Genomic DNA, 24,589 nt, shown 5'->3' on the forward strand with positions numbered 1-24,589 from the left:
AGATGCACAAGGGGGTGCACACGTCTGCAGTTCATTTGCAGTGGCTGGAGGCCTTGGTGCGCCCATTCTCTCTTTATCTGCCTCTTTCTCTCTCTGTCACTTTCAAATAAATAAATAAAAATATTTTTAAAAAAGTGAAAAGGAGAACACGGGGCCAGAGAGATGGCTCGGCGGTTTTTAATCATTTGCCTGCAAAGCCTAACGACCAGGGTTTGATTCCCCAGTACCCACACAAAGCCAAATGCACCAGGTGACACATGCATCTGGAGTCTGCTCGCAGCCAGCCATTAAGAGGCCCTGGAGTCCCTTTCTCATTCTCTGTTTGCAAATGAATAAATAAAATTTTTATTTATGTTTATTTGAGAAAGAGAGAACTTTTAAAAAACTAAATATAGTTTTTCCAGGTGTGGTGATGCACACCTTTAATCCCAGCACTCGGGAGGCAGAGGTAGGAGGACTGCCGTGAGCTCAACACCAGCCGGAGACTACATAGTGGATTCCAGGTCAGCCTCAGCCAGAGAAAGACCTTACCTCAAAAATCGAGAGAGAGGGCAGGAGAGATGGCTTAGTGGTTAAGTGCTTGCCTGTGAAGCCTAAGGACCCCGGTTCGAGGCTCGGTTCCCCAGGACCCACGTTAGCCAGATGCACAAGGGGGCGCACGCGTCTGGAGTTCGTTTGCAGTGGCTGGAGGCCCTGGCGCGACCATTCTCTCTCTCTCTCTGTTTGTTCCTCTCAAATAAATAAATAAAAATAAACAGAAAAAATTAAAAACAAATTTTTTAAAAAATCGAGAGAGAGAAAGAGACAGAGAGAGAACAAGAGAAAGGGAGAGAATGGATGTGGCACGGAGTCCAGGATCAGACAATGAAAGAGAAAACAAAATCTCCAAGAGTGGGGATAGAGCTCTGGGTTCAAGTCCCAGCACTGCAAAAACAACTCCAGGAGGCAGGGGCAGGAATCAGTAGGGTGTGCTGGTTTGATTCAGGTGTCCTCCATAAACTTAAGCATTCTGAATGCTAGGTTCCCAGCTGATGGAGATTTGGGAATTAGCGCCCCCTGGAGGCGGTGTAGTGTTGGGGGCGGGCTTATGGGTGTCATAGCCAGTTTCCCCTTGCCAGTGTTTGGCACACTCTCCTGTTGCTGTTGTCCACCTGATGTTGGCCAGGGGTGATGTCCACCCTCTGCTCATGCCATCGTTTTTCTCTGCCATCATGGAGCTTCCCCTTGAGCCTGTAAGCCAAAATAAACCTTTTGTTTTCCCACAAGCTGCTCTTGGTCAGGTGATTTCTGCCAGCAATGCGAACCTGACTGCAACATAGTACAAGGCCAGCCCTGGATACAAAACAAGTTCATGGCCAGCCTGGGCTACAGTGTGAAACCCTGTATCAAAATCAACCAAAACTCAAATTAAAAAAAGGAAAAGGGAGTATTTCATCTTCTCCCCCCGCCCTTTCACATATTCATGAGGTATGCAAGTATGGAACCACAAGGGTTTTTCACAACTGAGGGTCATGATCCTAAAACTGGTTAGGAAGAAAGGAAAAAGAAGATAAACAATGGGCTGGAGAGATGGCTTGGTGGTTACGGCGCATGCCTGTAAAGCCTAAGAATTTAGGTTCAATTCCCCAGGACCCACGTAAACCAGATGCGCAGGGTGGCACATGATTCTGGAGTTCGTTAGAATTGGCTAGAGGCCCTGGTGTGCCCGTTCTCTCTCTACATATATATCTGCCTCTCTCTCTCTCAAATAATAAGTAAATATTTTTTTAAAAAAAAAAGAAAGTAAACACTCGGGATCTGATTTTAAATTTTCATAAAAGTGTCAATGAAAAGAAATAAAAATACTGACAGAAAAAGGGAAGTCCAAACTTGAAGCCATTTTGTTTCAAGATGACGTATTTTAGGGCATGCTGATTGTGAAATGATAAGACACTAACATGGTTAACTGGAGCTGTGGGACTGGTACTCAGGGGCTGAGTGTGATAAAAAGTTAGAAGTCAAGGCAGAGGTGGGAGGATCGCCGTGAGTTCGAGGCCACCCCGAGACTACAGAGCGCATTCCAGGCCAGCCTGGGCTAGAGCAAGAAAACAAAAAGACTCAGGTTCAAGTCCGCCATACCCACGCCCCTCTCTCTCTGTGTGTCATAACTAAATTAATTAATTAAAAACCAAACAAGCTTGCTGACTTCGTTTGGCCTTCCATGAGGAGGAAGACTGTGTGGTATGCAGACTGCCTGCCCCAGAGATGGCTGAGGGACACAGGCATGAGAAGGTAGGTTTGGGGTACACTGGGGTTCTCTGCTAGGGCCCTCTGGAAGCCCTATGAGACATACCAGATTGTCAAGGTGGACCTGAAGGTCCCCCCTTCCGTGCCCACGGGAGCCCAGGGCCTCAGCCCAAGGTGCTCAAGCAGAAGCCCTCCAAAGGCTGCTCCCAGCGAGGACTCCGCCCACCCTTGGGCCCAGGGTTCACTCAGGGAGGGTCCTGCGTGCCTCTGCCCTTCCACTGGCCCCACGACTGACCCTGACATTTACTCAGCCGTGTCTGCCTGTGTATCTGCGCATGTGCTGGGAGAAAGGGTGATGCTGCTCTGTTCCTGGGTGGTTTTTTTGGTTTGTCATTTGTTTTTCGAGGTAGGGTCTCACTCTGGTCCAGGCTGGCCTGGAATTCACTATGGAGTCTCAGGGTGGCCTCGAACTCACGGCGATCCTCCTACCTCTGCCTCCCGAGTGCTGGGTTCAAAGGCGTGAGCCACCATGCTTGGCTTTTTGTTGTTGTTTTTTACCTCCCATTTATTTAATAAAGACTGTAGCTTAAAAAAAAAAAATGTTAGACGTCAGATCCACCAGGATAACAGGATGCAGGGAGAGAAAAGTTTTCATATGTGAGCTCAGACGACAGAAGAAATTAGAGGCTCCAGGTAAACACAAAGCAAGCTCGGATGGGGTACGTGGTATGCACGAGGCCTCAGGTTCAACTCTCTACACCAAAACCAGAACCAAAACCAACCTAGGTCTCCTAGTTTTGACACTTTGGTATATATGCTTGAGATATGACTCATGTGATCACTATCTTTATGTTATGTAGGGAAGTCACAGCACTCAGGAAATTCAAGTATGAATTAAACAGATACTGATAAGCTAAAATTCATTGTTCTGATGACTTCATTTTTCTTTTTCTTTTTTTCCTTGGAGGTAGGGTCTCACTCTAAGCTCAAGCTGACCTGGAATTCACTACATAGTCTCAGCCTCGAACTCACGGCGATCCTCCCACCTCTGTCTCCCGAGTGCTGGGATTAAACGTGTGCACCACCACCTTTTCTATTTCCTTTATTTCCTATTTCTTACTAGCAACTCCATTAGAAAGAGGAGTCAGGGGACTGGAGAAATGGCTTAGTGGTTAAGGCATTTGCCTGCGAAGCCTAAGGACATGGGGGTTCGATTCCCCAGGACCCACGTAAGCCAGATGCACAAAGTGGTGCACGTGTCTGGAGTTTGCAGTGGCTGGAGGCCCTGGCGTGCCATTCTCTTCCTCTCTGCCTCTTCCCCTCTCTCTCAAATAAGTAAATAAATTAAATATTTTTTTTAAAAAAAGAGGATTCAGAAAGAAGCAGCAAATGATGATGTCTTACATTATGATTTATTAAAAGCTCTAGCAAATTACTTTTTTCCAGAAAAGTTAGAAAATAAGTCCTGGAAGCAGTTATACTCTGTAATCCCAGCACTTGACAGGTGGAGGCAGGAGGACTAGGTAGTCCAGGTTATCCTCAACGACACAGTGAGGTCAAGGCCAGCCCAGGCTACGCGAAACCTGTCTCAACACTCCCACACCACCACCACCACCAAGGGGAAAAAAAAAAAGATTTAAAAAATAGAAGTCTTGAGCCGGGTGTGGTGGCGCACGCCTTTAATCCCAGCACTCGGGAGGCAGAGGTAGGAGGATCGCCATGAGTTCAAGGCCACCCTGAGACTACAGAGTGAATTCCAGGTCAGCCTGGACCAGAGTGAGACCCTACCTCAAAAAACAAAACAAAACAAAACAAAACAAAACAAAGTCTTAAGAGTTGGAAATACCTATAGATTTTAATGATAAATGCTAGTCTGTGACTCATTACCAAAAGTAAATCAGAGTTCATTGAATAGGAAATGGATTCTCCTTGTTACCACTGTTAATTTATCTTCTTGTGCCGCAAAAATTGAAAATGATCATAAAAGCATTTTATTAATTTATGTAACAATTATCATCATTCTTAGTCTAGTTTTTTATTACTGTTGATAAAAGAGGTATTCATATTAGGGTGGAATGAGTCATGAATCCACTACTCAAAGCTTTAATAAAATTAAAATACTTTTCAATGGATTTATTTTCAGCCATTACTACTTGGGCTATACTCAGCAAATCAAAGACGCCTTATAATTAGAAACACCCTGCAACAAAAAAAATTCAACATTTTGAACTTGCTGTGCCAGTCACACATGTTAGACCACGTCCAAAGCTTCAGGTGACCTTACTGTTCCCTCTGGTGAGAAAAACAAACAAATCACAAGGACATTCTTACTGACAACAAAACTTCAAGGCAAAGGTAGGAGGATCAATGAGTCTCAGGACAGCCTGAGACTACATAGTGAATTCCAGGTCAGCCTGGACTAGAGTGAAACCCTACCTCAGAAAATAAAACAAAACAAAAAAGCTTCAAAAACCAAATGCAAGTGTGGGGGGAGGGGAAGGGTATTACCATGGGATATATTTTTTTATAACCATGGAAAATGTTAATAAAAATTAAATAAATATTTTTAAAAAAATCAAATGCCAGCCGGGCGTGGTGGCGCACGCCTTTAATCCCAGCACTCGGGAGGCAGAGGTAGGAGGATTGCCATGAGTTCAAGGCCACCCTGAGACTACACAGTTAATTCCAGGTCAGCCTGGACCAGAGTGAGACCCTACCTCGAAAAACAAAAAAAAAAAAAAAAAAAAAAAAATCAAATGCCAAGCCAGGTGTGGTGGCGCATGCCTTTGATCCCAGCACTGGGAGGCAGAGATAGGAGGATCGCCGTGAGTTCGAGGCCACCCTGAGACTCCATAGTGAATTCCAGGTCAGCCTGGGCTACAGTGAGACCCCAACTCGAAAAAAAAAAAGAAAAAGAAATCAGAAAATATCAAATGCCCAAGGACAACCCACTGGGTCTGAAAGCAACAATTTAAGTTTCTTTGATCATTTTTTTTAATTTTAAAAATTTATTTATTTAAGAGAGAAAGAATAGGCGCACCAGTGCCTCCAACCACTGCAACCAAATTCCAGATGTGTGCGCCACCTTGTGCATCTGGCTTTATGTGAGTCCTGGGGAACCAAACCTGGGTCCTTTGGCTTTGCGGGTAAGCGCCTTAACCGCTAAGCCATCTCTCTAGCCCACAGTGTAAATTTTAGTGCTCTTGCAAACTGGCTACTTAAGACTCCATCCTCTCAAGATACAGTATGGAAAAAGGAACAGGAAGATATCCTGCAATAACCAAACACCCTCTATCACAAGAACCCGGGTATTTATAATCTGTCACTAGCTAAACCCAGAAGCTGTTGAGATTCCTGACTCTATTTCTTCATATTGAAAAATAACTTGGTAGATTTTGTCTTTAATTCTCACTCTATTTTCAGCGATCACAGTTTAAAATCATTAACTTTTTGTACTTCTTAAGAAGCTTTAAAAAGCCGGACATGGTGTCTCGCCTTTCATCCCAGCACTCAGGAGGCCAGAGGTAGGATCGCCGTGAGTTCGAGGCCACCCTGAGACTCCATAGTGAATTCCAGGTCAGTCTGGGCTAGAGGGAGACCCTACCTCAGAAAAACCAAAAAGAGAGACAATATAAGTAATTTAGCCTCCCACACTTAATCTCATTAGCAGAAACACGAATTGCTTTGCTGGTGGGACTGGTGAGATAGTTCAGTAGTTAAAGGCACTTGCCAGCAAGGTTCAATTAATTCCCCAGTTACCAAAAAAAAAAAAAAAAAAAAAGCTGGATGCATAAAGTAGAGCGTGCATCTGGAGAGAGACCCAGGCATACCTATACATTCTCTCTCAAATAAATAAACACGTTTTTAAAAAGGAAAGAAAAATACATTAGTGACAATCTCTTGATGTTCACATCACTTTCAGGAAAATTCCAGTGGATATAATAACTACAGGAGCCTAATCAGAGTCAGCTACCCACAGAAAGCCTCTCTGATGAGTCTTCCTCCATCTGTCCATCTCCCCAGCCTCGGATGAACATTCTGTACCTAAACAAAACAAGGGGCCTGACAATTCAGAGTCCTCGGCTCCTTCACCCACAGGGCAGTGCCGCCCTGAGCAGGGCTGCGCCCCGTGCGCCCCCAGCCCACCTCCCCCAAGTGCTGGTGCTTCAGGAATCGGCACCCCGCTAACAGGGCCACATGCGTGGCTTGCTGCCGCACAGGAAACACGGCCAGCTTTCTTTGCTTTTGAAAATGTTTGAAACGCCCCATTTTGCCACGTTTCTCGAATGGAACTGGATTTATCATCTTGTCTACCTCTCAAATTCAACTACTCGGCATGACAGTAAAAGATGAATTAAATCTCTTTAGGGCAAAGTTTAAGATACCCTGGGCTATTACACGGTTCATAAAAACATTATCTTAATTGCTTGTCGTCCCCCACGGCACCCGTCAAATGAGAAAGCAGTCTTTGGAAAGAGAGGGCTCCTCTCCAGTGAAATCTTGCATGCGTGAAAAAGCAATCTGGGGATTTCATGATGATGCTGATGGTGATGGTGATGAGAACAAACCTCACTTAATTTTACGGGTGTTGAGAATATTCACATCAAAAGTGATTCTAAGTTCCCTTCAATGCTATGCAATGCAGATCGTTATCATTAGAATACTCTCAAAAGTAGAAATAGGTGATCAAAGATACTGCTTTCTCATTGCAGTGGAATCTTGAAAGGCTAGAATTTCAAAGCAACAATAATCAGTTTACAAAAGACATGCAGACCACACAAATGTCAGAAGTGCTCCACCCCTAAAGCCATCCATCAGACTGGAAGGACATTTAACGTGAATATTCCTAACTCGACAGTGAAGCCGTGCATCTTGGGGTCCACTTACCTGAACCTCGCTTGTCCTCTGCTTGACGGCGCCTTCCTTCTCTCGGAGGTCCTGCTCCACATTGTTCTTTTCTCTAGAAGACCAGCAAACAATGCAAGAATATCTGAGAACATCAGCTACAGCTGGTATGGCTATCCATCCTCCTGAGCCTGAATCGCTTTTTAAGTACATGGTCAAACATTCAATTTCTAGGTGAAGGGCAGACTTGTCTACCCTTTTAAATTATTTATGGAATAGAAATCAATAGAAGCTCAGTTTGGGGGAAAAAATGCTGCTTCGCTAAAATGTGGGGGAAAAGATAATAGATTAAAAAAGGACGAAGAGGAAAGTGATCAATGAAACGCTCGGGTTTCGCTGACCTCACTGTTGCTATGGGAGAACCGGCCAATGAAGACGGCCGGTGAAGAAAAGGAGGTGTCACATCCCTTCTGTAAGCTTAACCCTTAAGTCTCACTGTCACATAAAATTAAAATGGCTAATACAAACAGTGAACAGTATTAAGAAAAAAGCCATTTGCTAAAGTGTTAATTTTCCCTTAAATCACTGGTGTGCATCGATTTTCCAGAAAACATAAAGACTGCTAATACACAGGTCCTTTGCCCTAAGAAATACCACATCTGCTTCAAAAAACTATTGTGGGAACCATCCGTGAAACCCAATTGATCAAATATATAAAACACACAGTATTTATTTTTTCAAGTCACAGCAGAATTTATATCGTGTAGTCCTCAAACCCAACAACACTAGACTCGACTTTTACTCTGAAACATCATTATATAAATTCTTTTATGGTTTTGTCAAAACCGGGTTCCTATGAATGAGTCTTAAATAACCTTAGGTTCAGACTTGTAAGATAAAGCAATTTCTTTTTTTAACTTTTTTTCTTATTGACAGCAACCACACATATAGATAATATACCATGATCATAAAAGCTACTTGTTTCCATAAAACAAATTATCTGCCCAGGTTTATCAAAATCATGGACACACAATCTACCCCTTCCCCTTTCTTTTCTTTTAAAAATATTTTATTGATTTATTTATTTGACAGAGAAAGAGTAAGAGTGTAGAGAAAATGGGCGCACCAGGGCCTCCAGTCACTGCAAATGAATTCCAGACACATGCGCCCCCTTGTGCATCTGGCTAGCGTGGGTTCTGGGGAGTCGAACCTGGGTCCTTTGGCTTTGCAGGCAAACACCTTAACCGCTAAGTCATCCCCTCCAGCCCCCTCCCCTTTCTTTTCTACAATATGAAAACAAGGCACTGTGATCTTCAGCAATGCATTTGGGGCGGGATAATGGGAGAATAGCCATCTAGAGTCCTGTGGACTCGATGGCACTTTCACCCTAGAGCACCATTATTTTAATAACTAACATAACTCAAGACCTAATGCAACTTAAAATGTCATTTCTGACTCCATTTAGCTGCAGCATAAAGGAAAATAAGGAAATTATGCAAACTGTTTTTTTTTTTCTTTTTTTGGTTTTTCGAGGTAGGGTCTCACTCTGGCTCAGGCTGACCTGGAATACACTATGTAGGCTCAGGGTGGCCTCGAACTCACGGCGATCCTCCTACCTCTGCCTCCCGAGTGCTGGGATTAGAGGCGTGCGCCGCCACGCCCGGCTCCAAACTGCATTCTTTATTTGTATTTCTCCCCTTGTGTAATAAAGTGAGGCTTTAAACGCAGACAAGCCAGGCGTGGCGGCGCACGCCTTTAAACCCAGGGGAGGCCGAGGTAAGAGGATTGCTGTGAGTTCCAGGCCAGCCTGAGACTACATAGTAAATTCCAGGCCAGTTTGGGCTAGACTGAGACCCTACCTTGAAAACCAAAATGGGGACAAAACACAACTGTTTTGGATATGTACACACCAGGATCTTAAGATCAGTATGGAAGACAGCGCACACAAGTCAAGCTGTTGGTACGCTGTTATTTTAAGTATCTGAGATGGCCGAGCTCAGCTCACTAACTGTCGGTCAGATGGGTGGTAATGTGGGCGGCGATGTTCTGGGGATTTCAAACAGCACCTCACCTTGTGAATCACTGCTGCCACCGTGTCCTTCCATTATGCAAAGGAGACCCCCCATCTTTCAAACCTTATCAAAGTAGGTAAAAATCGAGATATAGAGAAACACAGGGGGAACGTGTCTGAAAATATCAAATACCTCAAGCTCAGTCTTGGAATTGCTTTCTTTCTTACGTGGGCAGATGAGTGTTCTTGGTCCCTCTGCAGTAGGAGAAAAGCCCCAGGAAAGCCAGGCCCGCTCCCCCTCCCCTGGTCCTCTCAGAAGGATTCCGCACAAAGCCAGTGCCCCTTCCAAGTAGACGGGGGTACAGATGGGAACCGTTATATGGTACTCCGGATGGGCACTGCACACGCGGGCGTGCATCATTTCCACTCTCTTTGCTCCTCCTTTTTGGCTTTTGGGCTCTGCTGGCTGCTTCAGTCCAGTGGCTACTGCAAGGATCAAGGTGCAGGCAGGAGAACAGGACCACGAGGGGAGCCAGGGGAGCCCTACAGTGGACTCGCTCTCGCCAGGCAGGACTCTGAGGAAGATGGAGGAAGCCCAAAGGATCCACCTTCCCCTGGGCGATCCCGGGGTCGGGGATCCGTGGAGATGCCTCCAAACATATGCTCAAGACTACTGTTGGTTCAATCAAATGTGAGCATCTTTAGGAATTCCTAGCACAAGGCAGGCACTAGAATTGAATTTCCAAGTCATGTCTATCTAGTGATATTTGAAAAGCGCCCTGTAATTCAGACTGAAAGCCAAGTGATTTTTCTCGTTAACTTAGATTACATTTCAGAGATGCCAGCTGTCCTTTCCTTGTCTCAAGGCGAGTCTAGGGCCACACTCATTTTCAGGGGTGTGGACATCTACATAGACATCCACGTTATTCTCGTGTCTCAAGGCGAGTCTAGGGCCACACTCATTTTCAGGGGTGTGGACATCTACGTAGACATCCACGTTATTCTCGTGTCTCAAGGCGAGTCTAGGGCCACACTCATTTTCAGGGGTGCCCATTTTCTCTCTCTCCCCTTCTCTCTCTCAAATAAAAATAAATAAAACCACAATCTTTAACTCAGTGAACCAGTGAGTTTGGTGGGTTACACACAGAAGCACGGGTGAGAAGGGTCTTCTGTCACATAGAAGCTACACCCTGAACTTCTTAGCAAGGTTCGCAGGCAGCCATGTGGATAGGACAGTCGCCTCTCGCTAGCAACGATCACTACCTGAAAGAGCTTTGTGCTACCTGAGAGAGACGCCGGTGCCGGTGCATTTCAGGAGCTTCTGGGGACTTGTAAGGTGTTTTTATTTTTATTTATTTATTTTTTTTTAAATTTATTTATTTGAGAGCGACAGACACAGAGAGAAAGACAGATAGAGGGAGAGAGAGAGAATGGGCGCGCCAGGGCTTCCAGCCTCTGCAAAAGAACTCCAGACGCGTGCGCCCCCTTGTGCATCTGGCTAACGTGGGACCTGGGGAACCGAGCCTCGAACCGGGGTCCTTAGGCTTCACAGGCAGGCGCTTAACCGCTAAGCCATCTCTCCAGCCCCCCCCCTTTTTTTAAATTTATTTATTTGCATGCAGAGACCAAGAGAAACAGAAAGAGAATGGGCTGCTGCAAACCAACTCCAGACACGTGTGTCAGTTTGTGCACCTGGCTTTATGTGGGTCCTGGGGAATCGAACCCACGATGACAAGCTTTGCAAAGCGTCTTAACGGCTGAGCCATCTCTCCAGCCTCTATCTTCCAAAGTCTTAGTGAGTGCCAATTTGGAAGAAAGAGGTACACAGCAGAGAGGTTTTTCAAGAGCTCATGGTTAATAACTGCACAACCCTAATAGGAAGGAGTCAAAACAGTCAAGTTCACAAAATGAGTCTAGTTCCATTTCCCCTGGTTCTGTTTATAGGAACGGCGAGAGCTACCTGTCTTAACACTGATACAATTTCTATTATCATAGAGACAGGGTTAGATCACCTTCAAAGTCCTTCCCAGATATATTTTTTGTGGGCTTTGCCTTTTTTTTTCTGAATATAAGAACCGATAAGACTCTAACAAAACAAAACAAAACAAAAAAAAAAACAAAAAGGTAAAAACTAGATTATTAGAAAAAAAGTCAGGTGTGGCAGAACACTCCTTTATTCCCAGTGTTTGGGAGGCAGAGGTAGGAGGATCGCTGTGAGTTTGAGGCCACTCTGAGACTACATAGTAAGTTCCAAGTCAGCTGGGATACAGTGAGACCCTTCCTTGAAAAAAGAAAAAAACCAAGAAAACAGAAAGCTGTATTCCTAACAATTCAATCCTGATACTTAGCTGTAATATTCCTTTAGGGTAAATAACCTTTAATATGTTCATACTATTAAGTAGCTTAAGTATTACAAGGCAGAGACAAAAAGCATGCTCTTCTCATTATCCAGTCTTTTCTCACTATGTAGTCTTTGGTCGTCTAAGGGAGAACAAGAAAACGAACAAAACCCTGGAGACCTGGATTCTAATCTCACCTGCCACAAAAGTTTTTTGTTTTTTTTTAATTTAATTTTAGAGAGACACAGAGAGAATGGGCACACCAGGCCCTCCAGCCACAGCAAACTAACTCCAGATGTGTGCGCCCCCTTGTGCATCTGGCCTATGTGAGTCCTGGGGAATCAAACCTGGGTCCTTTTTGGCTTTATAGGCAAATGCCTTAATTGCTAAGCCATCTCTCCAGCCCCCATGAAAGCTGTTTGATTTAACCTTTTAGAGGATATGTCTTATTTTTCATATGCAGATGGCAATCACTTCACCATTTGGATTTAAATGGAGAAATACACAAAATGTCGTGTAATTAGAAAGATGCAGGCTTTTGACCTGGGGATTAATGTTTTGCAGTACTTTAAATAATGTTGATGCACTGCTAATGTAGTGCTTATGGTTACGACAAACTCAGAGGACAATCTAGAAGGCTGTGGAAGACATGGTGTACTCACTGGATCCTCTGCCACCAGAGCTGGGTTCAATCATTCACAACTATCTGTTCTTCACTTTTAGGAACTCACTGTATGGTTTTCTCAAAGCACTTTAGAAACAAAGTCCAGAATTAAGGGCTGGAGAGATGGTTCAGCAGTTTAGGCACTTGCCTGTAGAACCCAATGACCCGAGTTCGATTCCTCAGTATCCACATAAAACAAGAAGCACTAAATGGCGCACACATCTGGAGTCCATTTGCCAGGGCTGGAGGTCCTGGCCCACCCATTCTCTCTATCTTCTGTCTGTGCTTCCAAATGCATAAACATACATTTAAAAATATTTAAAATAGTCCAGGGCTAGAGAGATAGCTTAGTGGTTAAGGTGCTTGCCTGCAAAGTCAAAGGAAGAAGGTTCAATTCTCCATGACCCACATACGTCAGATGCACAGGGTGGCACGTGCATCTGGAATTTGCAGTGGCTGGAGGCCCTGGCATGTCCATATTCTGTCTCTCTCAAATAAATAAATAAAAATGAAAAATAACTGGAGGCTCGCTGCATGGGAGGGAATATATCCTACCACAGGGGTAGTCATGAGCCCTTGGGGTGTAACGTCTGCTGCTGTTTGGCTAAATGTATATACTATGCTCACCAAACTGCCCAGTAAGGCTTAGGGTCCACTGTAAAAGAGGTGGCAGAAAGAATCCAAGAGCCATATGATGGAGAATGGAATTTCAAAGGGGAAGGTGGGGGGGAGAGGGAGGATATTACCATGGGATATTTTTTATAGTCATGGAAAATGTTAACAAAAATTTGAGGGAAAAAAGTAAAAAAAATTAAAAATTAAAAAAATATACTCAAAAAAAAATGTGCACCACCACACCAGTCGAAGTGAACTTTTTTTTTTTTTTTTTTTTTTCGAGTTTGAGGTCAGGTCTCACTCAGGGTAACCTGGAATTCACTATGTAGTTTCAGGGTGGCCTGGACTTCACTGTGATCTTCCTACCTTTGCCTCCCAAGTGCTGGGATTAAAGGCGTGTGCCACCACACCCAGCTTCAGCAGGGAATTTTAAATTAATATGTTGACCATAAGTAAATCCACAGAATTACCAAAAAAAAAAAAAGAAAAGAAAAAAAAGAATGCAAGAGCCAAAAGAAGGGTAGGACTCCTTACAACGTGCTCCTCCAGACACAAAATGGCCTGGATATACATGACCTCATAGTGCCTGACACTACCTACACAAGACCCTCGTAATAGGAAGAAACATGCCAAGCGTGGTGGTGCACGCCTTTAATCCCAGCACTCGGGAGGCAGAGGTAGGAGGATCGCTGTGAGTTCGAGGCCACCCTGAGACTCCATAGTGAATTCCAGGTCAGCCTTGGCTACAGTGAGACCCTATCTCGTAAACAAAGAAAAGAAAAGGTTTATTTGTGGCCGGGCATGGTAGACTGAGTAAAGTAGATGAGGGAATTCTGTCTCCAGACTTCAGCTGTAATATCAACTCTTCCTTGGGTCTACAGCCTGCTTGCCTGTTCTATAGATTTCAAAATCATCAGTTCCCACAATCATGTGAACAAACTAAAATATGCCCTTCTGTAATATATACTCATATACATCCTACTGGTTCTGTATGACCTCCCGTCACTTTCTTTATTCCCCTTCCCTCTCCCACGGAGCCCCTTCTTCTCATTGGGTAGCCCCTCTTCTATTGGGTAGTCGAAGTCTCTTGAGTATGTGTGTGTCTCTATGTGGGTCCCACTGAGCTTAGTTAGGGTTCTGGGCCTGTGACCCCCTGAATTTAATTAGGGTTGCTTACAAATAGGTGGGGGTCGTTTTAGCACATGCAACCTTCAGCAGCTGAGGCACTTCACGGGGTCACACGCAGGCCCCCGCAGCCACTGTGAGCTCTTGAGTGCAGCCAACACGTCTCAAAACGCTCCCCACATCCTCTCTCTCCCGACCTCGCTCCTCGGAGGGGCTGATACAAACCAAAGCTGAGGGCAGCGCTCCATCTATGGGCACACACAGACACTCAGGAGGGCAACTTGAAGGGCACAACATGCCCCTTTAAGCCAAGTGATGGCATAGCTTCCTTCCTTATGCCTGGAGCCTCCTCAGCCATGGGATTTTTCACTTGGTTTGCAGGGCTAGGCATGGAAATTCTTTCCAGTGGATGGGGCTCCAAATCCAATCACAGATGCTGGCAACCACCGCAGCAGATTGGTGTAATAGATATGCCGTTCTGGCATCAGTGGGCACAGCTTGGCAGGCTTGACAGCTGTGTGTAATGCAAGGCCCACCCTGGGCAAGGCTTCTCTCCTCCAGCACCTTCCAACACTATGACAGCTAATCAGCAGGGGTCAGATTTTTCTTTTTTTTAAGAATTTTCTTTTTTACAAAGAGCCGGGGCATACACAGGCCCATGGGAAACGCCTCACACAGGTCCTTGGTGCACTCTCCAATACCACAAACTAATAACACAACACGGTTAAAATTGTAAGTGAAAAAGAAAAGCAGACAAACATGAGGAAATTCTAGGCAGACTCATTTTTCTGGGATGGAAGGTTTGCATACGGTAGATATGGCTCAATCGGCCCATGGGGATGAGATTATAAAAGAACTTCAGAATGGGCTGGAAAGATGGCTTAGCGGTTAAGCGCTTGCCTGTGAAGCCTAAGCAAGGCTTGATTCCCCAGGACCCAGGTTAGGCAGATGCACAAGGGGGCGCACACATCTGGAGTTCATTTGCAGTGGCTGGAGGCCCTGGCGCGCCCATTCTCTCTCTCTCTCTGCCGCTCTCAAATAAATAAAAATAAACAAAAAAATTAAAAAAAAAAAACTTCAGAACTATGGTAAAACGATGCAGACTTTGGATATGCAGGAAATGCTAAGTCTTCACAGGTTTCTGGGTTGTGTCGAGTTTTATTTATTTTTGAACCTCTCAGTGACAGCTGTTGGAAGGCCACAGAATATCCAGACTCTCCTGCATCTTGGAAAGCAGAAGCCCAGAGCTAGACAACAGCAGTGAAGAGTACAGAGCTGCTGAGAGAGTGTTCGTTTTTGTGTGTGTGTGTGTTTTTTTTTAGTTCAAATGAGTCTGAAGTTAGGTGCTTGTTTGCTCTAAGAATTCACTGAGTTCATAAAGACTTAAAAGTTTAAGGAGAGGGCTGGAGAGATGGCTTAGTGGTCAAGCCTTGCCTGTGAAGCCTAAGGAACATGGTTTGAGGCTCAGTTACCCAGGACCCACGTTAGCCAGATACACAAGAGGGCGCATGCGTCTGGGGTTTGCTGGCAATGGCCTGGAGGCCCTGGCACACCCATTCTCTCTCTATATATATATCTGCCTCTTTGTCTGTCGCTCTCAAATAAATAAATAAAAATAAACAGAAAAAAAAAAGTTTAAGGAGAAAGACTGATTTTTAGGTTTAAGCTTTTAATTTCTTTTTTAAAATATTTACTTATTTGAGACACACAGAGAGAAAAAGAGGCAGATAGACAGAGAATGGGCACACCAGGGCCTCAATGCAAACAAATTCCAGACACATGCGCCACCTTGTACGTCTACTTTTACATGGGTAATGGGCAATCAAATCTGGATCCTGGGGCTGGAGAGATGGCTTAGCGGTCAAGCGCTTTCCTGTGAAGCCTAAGGACCCCAGTTCGAGGCTCGATTCCCCAGGACCCATGTTAGCCAGATGCATAAGGGGGCGCATGCGTCAGGAGTTCATTAGCAGTGGCTGGAAGCCCTGGCGTGCCCATTCTCTCTCTCTCTCTGTCACCCTCAAATAAATAAATAAAAATGAACAAAAAAGAAAAATCTGGGTCCTTTGGCTTTGCTGGCAAGCAGCTTACTCACTACGCCATCTCTCTAGCCCCCAGTTTTTAGTTTCTCTAAAACTTGCATTAATTATATATGTAACTATGTATTACTTCATTCTTTCAACGAATATTTATTAAACATCTACTATATGCCAAGTAAGATTAAAATTGGGCACTTATTTATAATTTTCTGGGGAATAGCAGACAAACACACAATTTTTGAACTTTTTTTAAGATACAGACTGCAAATATTTGTAGGCATCTGATGTATCTCAACAAGTAAATCTCTCAGTTTTGAGGTGTTGTTTTTTCTTTCTTTTATAATTTAAAATGTATTTATTTATTTATTTGGACATAGATGGGTCTCACTCTAGCCCAGGCTGACCTGGAATTAATTATGTAGTCTTAGGGTGGCCTCAAACTCATGGCGATCCTCCTACCTCTGCCTCACCGAGTGCTGGGACTGAAGGCTGCACCACCACGCCTGGCTTGAATATGTTTTTATATTTATTTATTTGAGGGAGAGAAACAGAGGCAGAGAGAAGAGAAAGGGAAAGAGGAATAAAGAGGGAGAATGCCATGACAGGGTATCCAGACAGTGCAAACGAACTCCAGACTCATGAGTCACCTTGTGCATCTAGCTTACATGGGTCTTGGGAAATCAAACCTGGGTCCTTTGGCTTTGCAGACAAGTATCTTAACTAAGCCACCTCTCCAGCTCTGAACTTTTAATATATATGTATATATTTCATTTATTACATGGGGGGGGGCAGACAGAGAGAGAGAGAGGGATAATTATTAAAAACAGATCCCTAGCCAGGGTGGCGGGGCACGCCTTTAATCCCAGCACTCAGGAGGCAGAGGTAGGAGTGCCATGAGTTCAAGGCCACCTTGAGACTACATAGCAAATTCCAGGTCAGCTTAGAAACCTATCTTAAAAAAAAAAAAAAAGATCCCAACTACAATACAACAAGAAATAAACTTTGGGGCATGGCTTATACAAAACCAAAGCATCAAAGATTAGATGACTCATTTTTTTCAGAGGAGAAATGAAAGTTTACTTTTTGCATCCAAAATAATTCATTTTGTGTACTTATCCAGCAGCTACTATAGCAATCACCTGCCCTGTTTTGTGGCCCCAAACCAGACATGCAGACATGATAGGATGTGGCTTTCACTTCCCCGTGTCCTTCCTAAAAGAACAGGGACAAGAAGGAAGTGGACGCCAGCACAAGTTACAATGGTTAACTCTTGCTTCAGCATAATTTGCAGGGACACTGTTACCCAAGGGACTGAAGCCAGCTCTAAGTTTCTTCCTCCTTTTCCTATGTCAGAACATTCTCTACTGGAAGCATTTTGCTTTCAAAGCAAAGATTCCTAAAAATTGATAGCTTTTAAGAATCTAGAATCTTTTTATTTTCCCCCCATTTTTCAAGGTAGAGTTTCACTCTAGTCCAGGCTGACCTGGGAATTTACTCTGTAGTCTCAGGGTGGCCTCGAACTCACAGCAATCCTCCTATCTCTGTCTCCCGAGTGCTGGGATTAAAGGTGTGCGCCACCATGCCTGGCAAGCAGCTTTAGAAATAAAAAACGGGTTACATAGATAAAAAAAATTTTACACTTTTAATTTTGCACATGTGTGTGGGGGCTACATGCGTGTGTTCATGTGTAAGTGTGTATGAGCATGCGTCCAAAGGCCAGAAGCTGAGGTCGGCTGCCTTCCCTAGCATCTCTCCTCCTCAGCTTTTTAAACTTTTTTTTTGTTATTTTTGTTTATTTATTTGAGAGCAACAGAGAAAGAGACAGAGAGAGAGAGAGAGAGAGAGAGAGAGAGAGAGAGAGAATGGGCGCAACAGGGCCTCCAGCCTCTGCAAACGAACTCCAGACGCATGCGCCCCCTTGTGCATCTGGCTAACGTGGGTCCTGGGGAATCGAGCCTCGAACCGGGGTCCTTGGGCTTCACAGGCAAGCGCTTAACTGCTAAAGCATCTCTCCAGCCCTCCTCCTGGGTTTTTGAGACCAAGTCTCACACTAAGCCTGGAGCTCACAAATCCGGTTAGACTACCGAGCCAGGAAGCGCTAGGAGGCTCGCGTTTCTGCCTGCCCGTTGCTGGGATTACAGGTCTATGCCACCATGCCCGGCTTTTATGTGTGCGCCAGGGAGCCACATTTAGGTCCTTACGTTTGCACAATTCTCCCTGAGCCATCTCCGGGCCTCACACTTTTTCTTTTTCTTTTAAAGAGGCAGAGAGATTTCATCAGATTCTCAAGGAAAATCCCTAACATACAAACAGATGGGCAGTTAAGTATGATTCAGCCCATCCCACTTTGGGGGATATACGTCAAAGAATGGAATGCAGAGCCGCCAAGACTGGGCACAATGCTAGTATTCACAGTAGTTAAGACACAGACAGCCCTCTCTCTGCCTCTTTCTCTCTCTCAAATATACATATACATACATATATATATATATATATATATATATATATATATTTTTTTTTTTTTTTAATATTTAAAAAATATTTTTTTTTATTGGGGTGGAGAGATGGCTTAGCGGTTAAGCACTTGCCTGTGAAGCCTAAGGACCCCGGTTGGAGGCTCGGTTCCCCAGGTCCCACATTAGCCAGATGCACAAGGGGGCGCACGCGTCTGGAGTTCGTTTGCAGAGGCTGGAGGCCCTGGCGCGCCCATTCTCTCTCTCTCTGCCTCTTTCTCTGTCTGCCTGTCTGTTGCTCTCAAATACATAAATATAATTAAACAACAAAAAAAATTAAAAAAAAGAAAAGAGAACCGGGTTGAAAGGGAAGGGAGTACAAACAGTTACCATTTAACGGGCACAGTTTGAGCTCTACAAGATGAAAGTGTCCCGAAGACGTAAGTGGCAGTAAGACCCACGTTAGCCAGATGCACAAGGGGGCGCACGCGTCTGGAGTTTGTTTGCAGTGGCTGGAGGCCCTGGTGCGCCCATTCTCTCCCCCCTCTCCCACTCTCCTTTCTCTGTCAAGTATATTAAAAAATAAAAATTAAAAAAAAGAAAGGAAGGGAGGGAGGGAAAGAGAGAGGGAGAGAAAATAACCCAAAATAAAAGGTAGTAAGTTTAATCTAACCTTTTATTCAAATATCTAAAGTTAAAGAAAAATTATCATTTGCTCCACTATAAACCACACATTTAATCTCGCATGCAAGGTTAAGCACACTATGCTGACCTGTATCTCTAATCCCCTTTGAATTTTTAACTGTGAGACAGGGTCTCAAAGTTGCAGACGCTGATGCTGAATTTGCAATTCTTCCCCCTTGGCCTCAACAGTAGCTGATCAATAGGCCTGTGCCACCAGACCCACCTTTTTTTGGGGGGGGTCTCACTCTAGCCCAGGCTGACCTGGAATTCACTACGGAGTTTCAGGGTGGCCTCGAACTCACGGCGATCCTCCTACCTCTGCCTCCCAAGTGCTGGGATTAAAGGTGTGCCCCACCACGCCTGGCTCAGATCCAGCTTTTACATACTATCTGGCATGCCAGTGGCTCCTGGGTAGTGGTTTTGAATTGTTTCCAGTGGTAAATAAAAAAATAAATAGCACATTTGCAATGAAAAGTTGCCTTACATTTAAGGAAATAAAATCTGCTAATTCCATTCAAATTGAAGTAAAGCAAGTAGCATCTGTCAAAGCATGCATGAGAAACAGAAGGGATATGCCTATGTAACATACAAATGCTGCGTGTCTGCCCCTCTCCGCGGGTGCACTTGTACAGTCAGCTGGAACGTTAGTTTACGTACCTTTGCAGGTCAACAATTTCATTGTTAAGGGTATCTAGCTCCTTAATAGCAGAGAAATCCGCAGCGGGACTTGATCCTATGGTGCTCTAAAAGCAAAGAGTTCATAAGTTATAGGTCACTGCTACAAATTACATAATATAAATCTAGACACTGAAACAATGCTAAAAGCTATGCATGCATGCATACAGAGGATTACATTTTACCGCAGTATGAACACTTGTAATGCATTTATATAACTACGAATATGTCATTATAATTATGTGTTTAGCTGTATGCCAAAACAGTTTCAATTCGACCAATTTAATTTGTCAAATACTGCCTATTTACCAACTGTTCGGGCATGTTCCACAGCAGTATTAATCACCACTACGTATGAAATTCTTTACATATGAACATCTTTTACATTAGTTGTCTGCTTTGTCCTTTCCTGCCGTCTTTCTTGTTTATTAATTTCTGAGGCGGGAGCTCATCATGAAGCTCAGGTGGGTCACCTTGAACTCCTAACCTTCCTGCCTCTACCTTGCGTTTGCTCTGAGTACAGGCAGGAAGGGCTCTGCCCAGCATTTGCGCCTTTCTTTCCACAACAAAGCTAATAGAATTGGTTTGTGAATAATACCTGTCGATCTAACGTTTGGGTTTGATCTGAATCCTGTTTGCTGACTGGCTGCATGATTTTCATTTCTAACCTGGAGACGTTTCCTGGATGGACTGTGACTCATGTCCTGAAGGCAGAGCAGGATACTTCATTTACACCCAGTGCCACAGTCGGGCTGACAAATCCGTCGCCCAACGGTGGTGAGGCGAGCGTGTTAACCGCGGCACCGTGGAAACCGCTGTCCTCACCTTCTGGAAGTGTTAAAAGTGACCCTTGAGCCGGCGCGCTCGCCTTTAATCCCAGCACTCGGGGTGGCCGAGGTGGGAGGATCGCTGTGACTACAGAGTGAGTTCCAGGTCAGCCTGGGCTAGAGTGAAACCCTACCTCGGAAAACAAAAACAAAACCCAAGACAAAACCATGACACTTGAACATGTGGAGTCTAAACTCTACCGATGACATCATTAGCAGAACATGGGATTTAACAGAACGAATACTTATGTAAATCTGATGTATGTCACCAACAGGCACATCAGAAGAAACTTAAGCGGTTCACAACAAGCCTATCTCCTCACCTTTTTTTTTTTTTCATTTTGATATATTTTGTATATATTTTCTATATACTTTGTTCTTTTATGGTCACTGAAAGTACACTAAGCACCGCCAAACGCATTCGTCATTTCCCAAAAGCAACGTAAAACATGGATTGTTAAGTAGGGCAGTCGTTACTAACCCCATTTCAGAGCTGAGGAGACAGACTGCTCTAAGTGAATGCGCTGATCAATAAATAATCGTCTGATCCAATTGAAGGGCCATTTCATTCTATGCCCTTTGGCACTGATAGGTCCGAGATCAGTTAGGAAACTATCATGCTAAAAGTAAAATTGATATAGAGATCAATACAGTTGGGCGAATAATTCCTTGTGTGTGTGGAGGGCAGAGAGAGTGGCTCCCCAGGTGCACTGCCCACCATGTCGAGACGAGACCCCTCACTGGCTTGGAACTCAGCAAGTGGGCTAGGCTGGCTGACCAGTAGACCCTGGCAATTGTCCTGGTGCCACTTCCCCTCAGCTGCCATTACAGGCACATGCCACTATGCCCAGCTTTCCCAGGTGGGTGCTAGGGAAGGAACTCAGGTCCTACGATGTGGGACTAGGCACTTTCCCAGCTGAATTCTCTCCCGACTCCTCCCTACATGGTTTTTAATCAGTGCAGCTTTGGTCCTACTGATTTTGGCGACTGACACTAAAACTCATCTATACTGATTCAACTAATGGTACTTTCAACTTCAGGTTAACTACAAGTTCATACTAAACACATTTCTTTTGAGAGGGAGAGCTGAGGCAGGGTATCCCTGCATAGAGCCAAGGCGAGTCTTGAACTCCCTATGTAGCCCAGGCTCAAACTTGCTACAATCCTCCTGCCTCAGCCTCCCAAGTGCTGACATTGGGAGCCTATGTGATCACGCTCGGCTCTTAACCATAATGCTGAAGTGTTTCACTGTGCCCCACTGATAAACAGACCCTTCTTAGTGATACATAGAGAACGTTAAACTGTATTTCTGAATGAGATCGTTATACCTATGAGTAAGTCTGGGCTAGACAGGTGAACAAATATTTGAAAACAGCACCCAGTCTCGCTTTCACCACCAACAGGCACCTCTATCACTTCAATGCTGCTAAGGCATTTGCTTCCAGGGGTGCCAGCACCCCAAGGAACATGTGATTTCCACAGTTCTTCTGTCACTTTTTCAAAAAGTAATGCGCATGTAACAGTTTTTCTATTAAGATACCATCAAATAAGAAGATGAAGTGAAATGAATTAGCTCAGCCTCCAATGACACGGGGGACCAAAACAGCATGCAAGCACGAAGCGCAGAAAAGTTGGGCTGACATTGCATCTAAGCACGTGTCAGGTGCACAAACGATGCAGCATGTCCTTGTTTCAAAATCTTTTTTCACACATTGCTTTGTGCATCTCGTAGAAATTACACAATGGTGACTTTCAGCGGATCCATGCGCCTATGAGCCACATGCATGCAGGGACCAAGCGACGTGACAAAAAGCATGCAGCTTAACTGTTTTCTTCTTTACATTAACTTTGCTGCATATAAAAAGCCTCTGAGGCCAAAATATATTTTGGTATCCAAAACTACAATGACAGAAAAAGGCGTAACGTAAAGCTCTGACCTTGAGGAAGGAGGGTTAGCACTCTAACCTTGAGAGGGGAAGAGTTAAGGAATGGACAGGAAAGAAAGGCGAAAGCGGAGTATTGCGGAAACTGAAAAAAGTCCAAGCTAGAAAAAAAGAAAGAAAAAGAAAGGGAAGCAACATTCAAAAACAGGATTAGTTCAAGTGGCCAAAAAAAAAATCTTTTTTTAAAAAAAAATCAGGATCTATAGAGAAAGGACACTATTTGAAGGATAACTGCAAACCTTAATTTTTAAAGTTACAATTTTTAGTCAGTAGATAAGAGTTATAAAATCCTGTATCAATGAATCAGATACAAAGAAACAATTGAATGCTCTAGTGAGTGGACGTCTGATGAGTCTACTAAATTGAAAACTGCATACAAACTCCAAGTGCCTACTGCTATGGACAGGCTTAAGTCAATTTTGCAATTTGTGTTGGTGGGAGTCTCAGGAATTTATAAAAATTAAGAAGGCAGAGAAAAATAATCTACATAGGTGAAATTCGCAGTGCTGCATAGGCGAGGCAGTTACATAACAGCATAAATAAATAAAAACTCAGTAAACTTTGTCTTTTGGGGTACCAGCACTTTCAGCCTTTTCCACAACTTAGGGAGCCCATGACATCTACCAAGAAAGATCTAAAAAAAATTCATAAGGGCTGGAGAGATGGCTTAGCAGTTAAGCACTTGCCTGTGAAGCCTAAGGACCCCGGTTCGAGGCTCGGTTCCCCAGGTCCCACGTTAGCCAGATGCACAAGGGGGCACACGCGTCTGGAGTTCGTTTGCAGTGGCTGGAAGCCCTGGAGCGCCCATTCTCTCTCTCTCCCTCTATCTGTCTTTCTCTCTGTGTCTGTCGCTCTCAAATAAATAAATAAATAAAAATTAAAAAAAAAATTCATAAAATGCCATGCCCCAAAACTCACAAAGCAAATAATGGAATGTAATTTTGCTTAAAAAAAAAAAAAAAAGACAAAAAACTCTGTACCTGGTAGTGGTAAATTCCACTTAGCTTACTTGAAAACAAATCCAGTTTTGGTTTTTATTAGGTTAAAATGGATTTTTAAAATGTCTGTTATAAAATTAATGCAAAAACCAAATATTTAATTTTTTCTTTTTTTTTCTCCCCATTTTCCTGAGGCAGGGTCTCACTCTAGTCCATGCTGACCTGAAACTCACTCTAGAGCCCCAGGAAATCCTACCGCAGCCTCCCAAGTGCTGGGATTAAAGGCGCATGTGCTGTATGCAACACTCAGGAGACGGCAAACAACATCCCGTTTAAGTGAAAAGAGGGTTGAAATTGTGTTTCTTGTTCTTTTGAGATGGGGTCTTACTGTTTTGCATGTCAGGCGCTACTCCACAGTTGGTTGAAGTGTTTAGTTTTAAAGGCAACTAGACACTAGAGTGAACAAGTACTTCTAAGGGTTCATTAAAGACCAAGATATGCATGTGATAAATTAGGAAGGGTTTTTAGATGGGGGGGAGGGGGAATTAAGGCACAGTGTGGCTAAAACGAAGCTGTTTTGAAAATTCCCACTTTAGTCGGGAACCCCAGGTAACGGCTTCTCGCTGTTCATATAGGAGGTTCAGCTTGTACGGTTGGGAACAGGGTCATCCTGTGGCAAAAACCACATGGAGATGTCTCCTCAACCTGCTGCTGTCCTTAAGGGCCATTCTGATGTCAACCTGACACTAAGCAACTGCCATTCCTAGATTTTGCTTCCAAATCTGTACTTTTATCACAGTGAGACCGAGTAATTTCATTCTTATAAATATCCTTTCACTTTTTACGCTGTTCATAAAGAGTGAACGAGGCAAGATGGCACACGCCGGTGACCCCAGTACTTAGGAAGTGGGGTCAGGAGTATGGAGAGCTTAAGGCTATCCTCAAGTACGTAGTAAGCTAGAGGTCAGCCTGGGATGTATGAGACCCTGTCTCTGAAATAAAATAAATAAAATAAAATCCAACTTAAGGTGGACAGATGAAGTTGTCATCTATGTAATGAGCAGTGAGGTTAAACGAGCTCGAGTCCACGGAGTTCTAGAAGGCAGGCGAGCATGTTTACAGGTGAGTGCTAAACCCCTAACAGTGAATATACTGCTCCATTCCTAGGCAGATCCATTTTCTCCAATATTCGATGGAAATCGACGTCA

General features: G+C 44.1%; 1 protein-coding gene across 1 annotated transcript in view; it reads right to left on the reverse strand.

The window, feature by feature from the left end:
• The window catches only part of Eps15 (epidermal growth factor receptor pathway substrate 15), a 131,141-nt gene that overhangs the window by 37,196 nt on the left and 69,356 nt on the right, over window positions 1-24,589 (reverse strand). The window contains exons 12-13 of the mRNA XM_045139170.1: window positions 19,656-19,741; window positions 7,114-7,186 (exon numbers count right to left, since the gene is read on the reverse strand). Of these exons, the coding sequence (XP_044995105.1) occupies window positions 7,114-7,186; window positions 19,656-19,741 (159 nt within the window). The remainder of the gene's footprint in view (window positions 1-7,113; window positions 7,187-19,655; window positions 19,742-24,589) is intronic.

This window comes from Jaculus jaculus, chromosome 21 (genome assembly GCF_020740685.1).
Source record: "Jaculus jaculus isolate mJacJac1 chromosome 21, mJacJac1.mat.Y.cur, whole genome shotgun sequence".
In the NCBI taxonomy this organism is placed as follows: Eukaryota; Metazoa; Chordata; class Mammalia; order Rodentia; family Dipodidae; genus Jaculus; species Jaculus jaculus.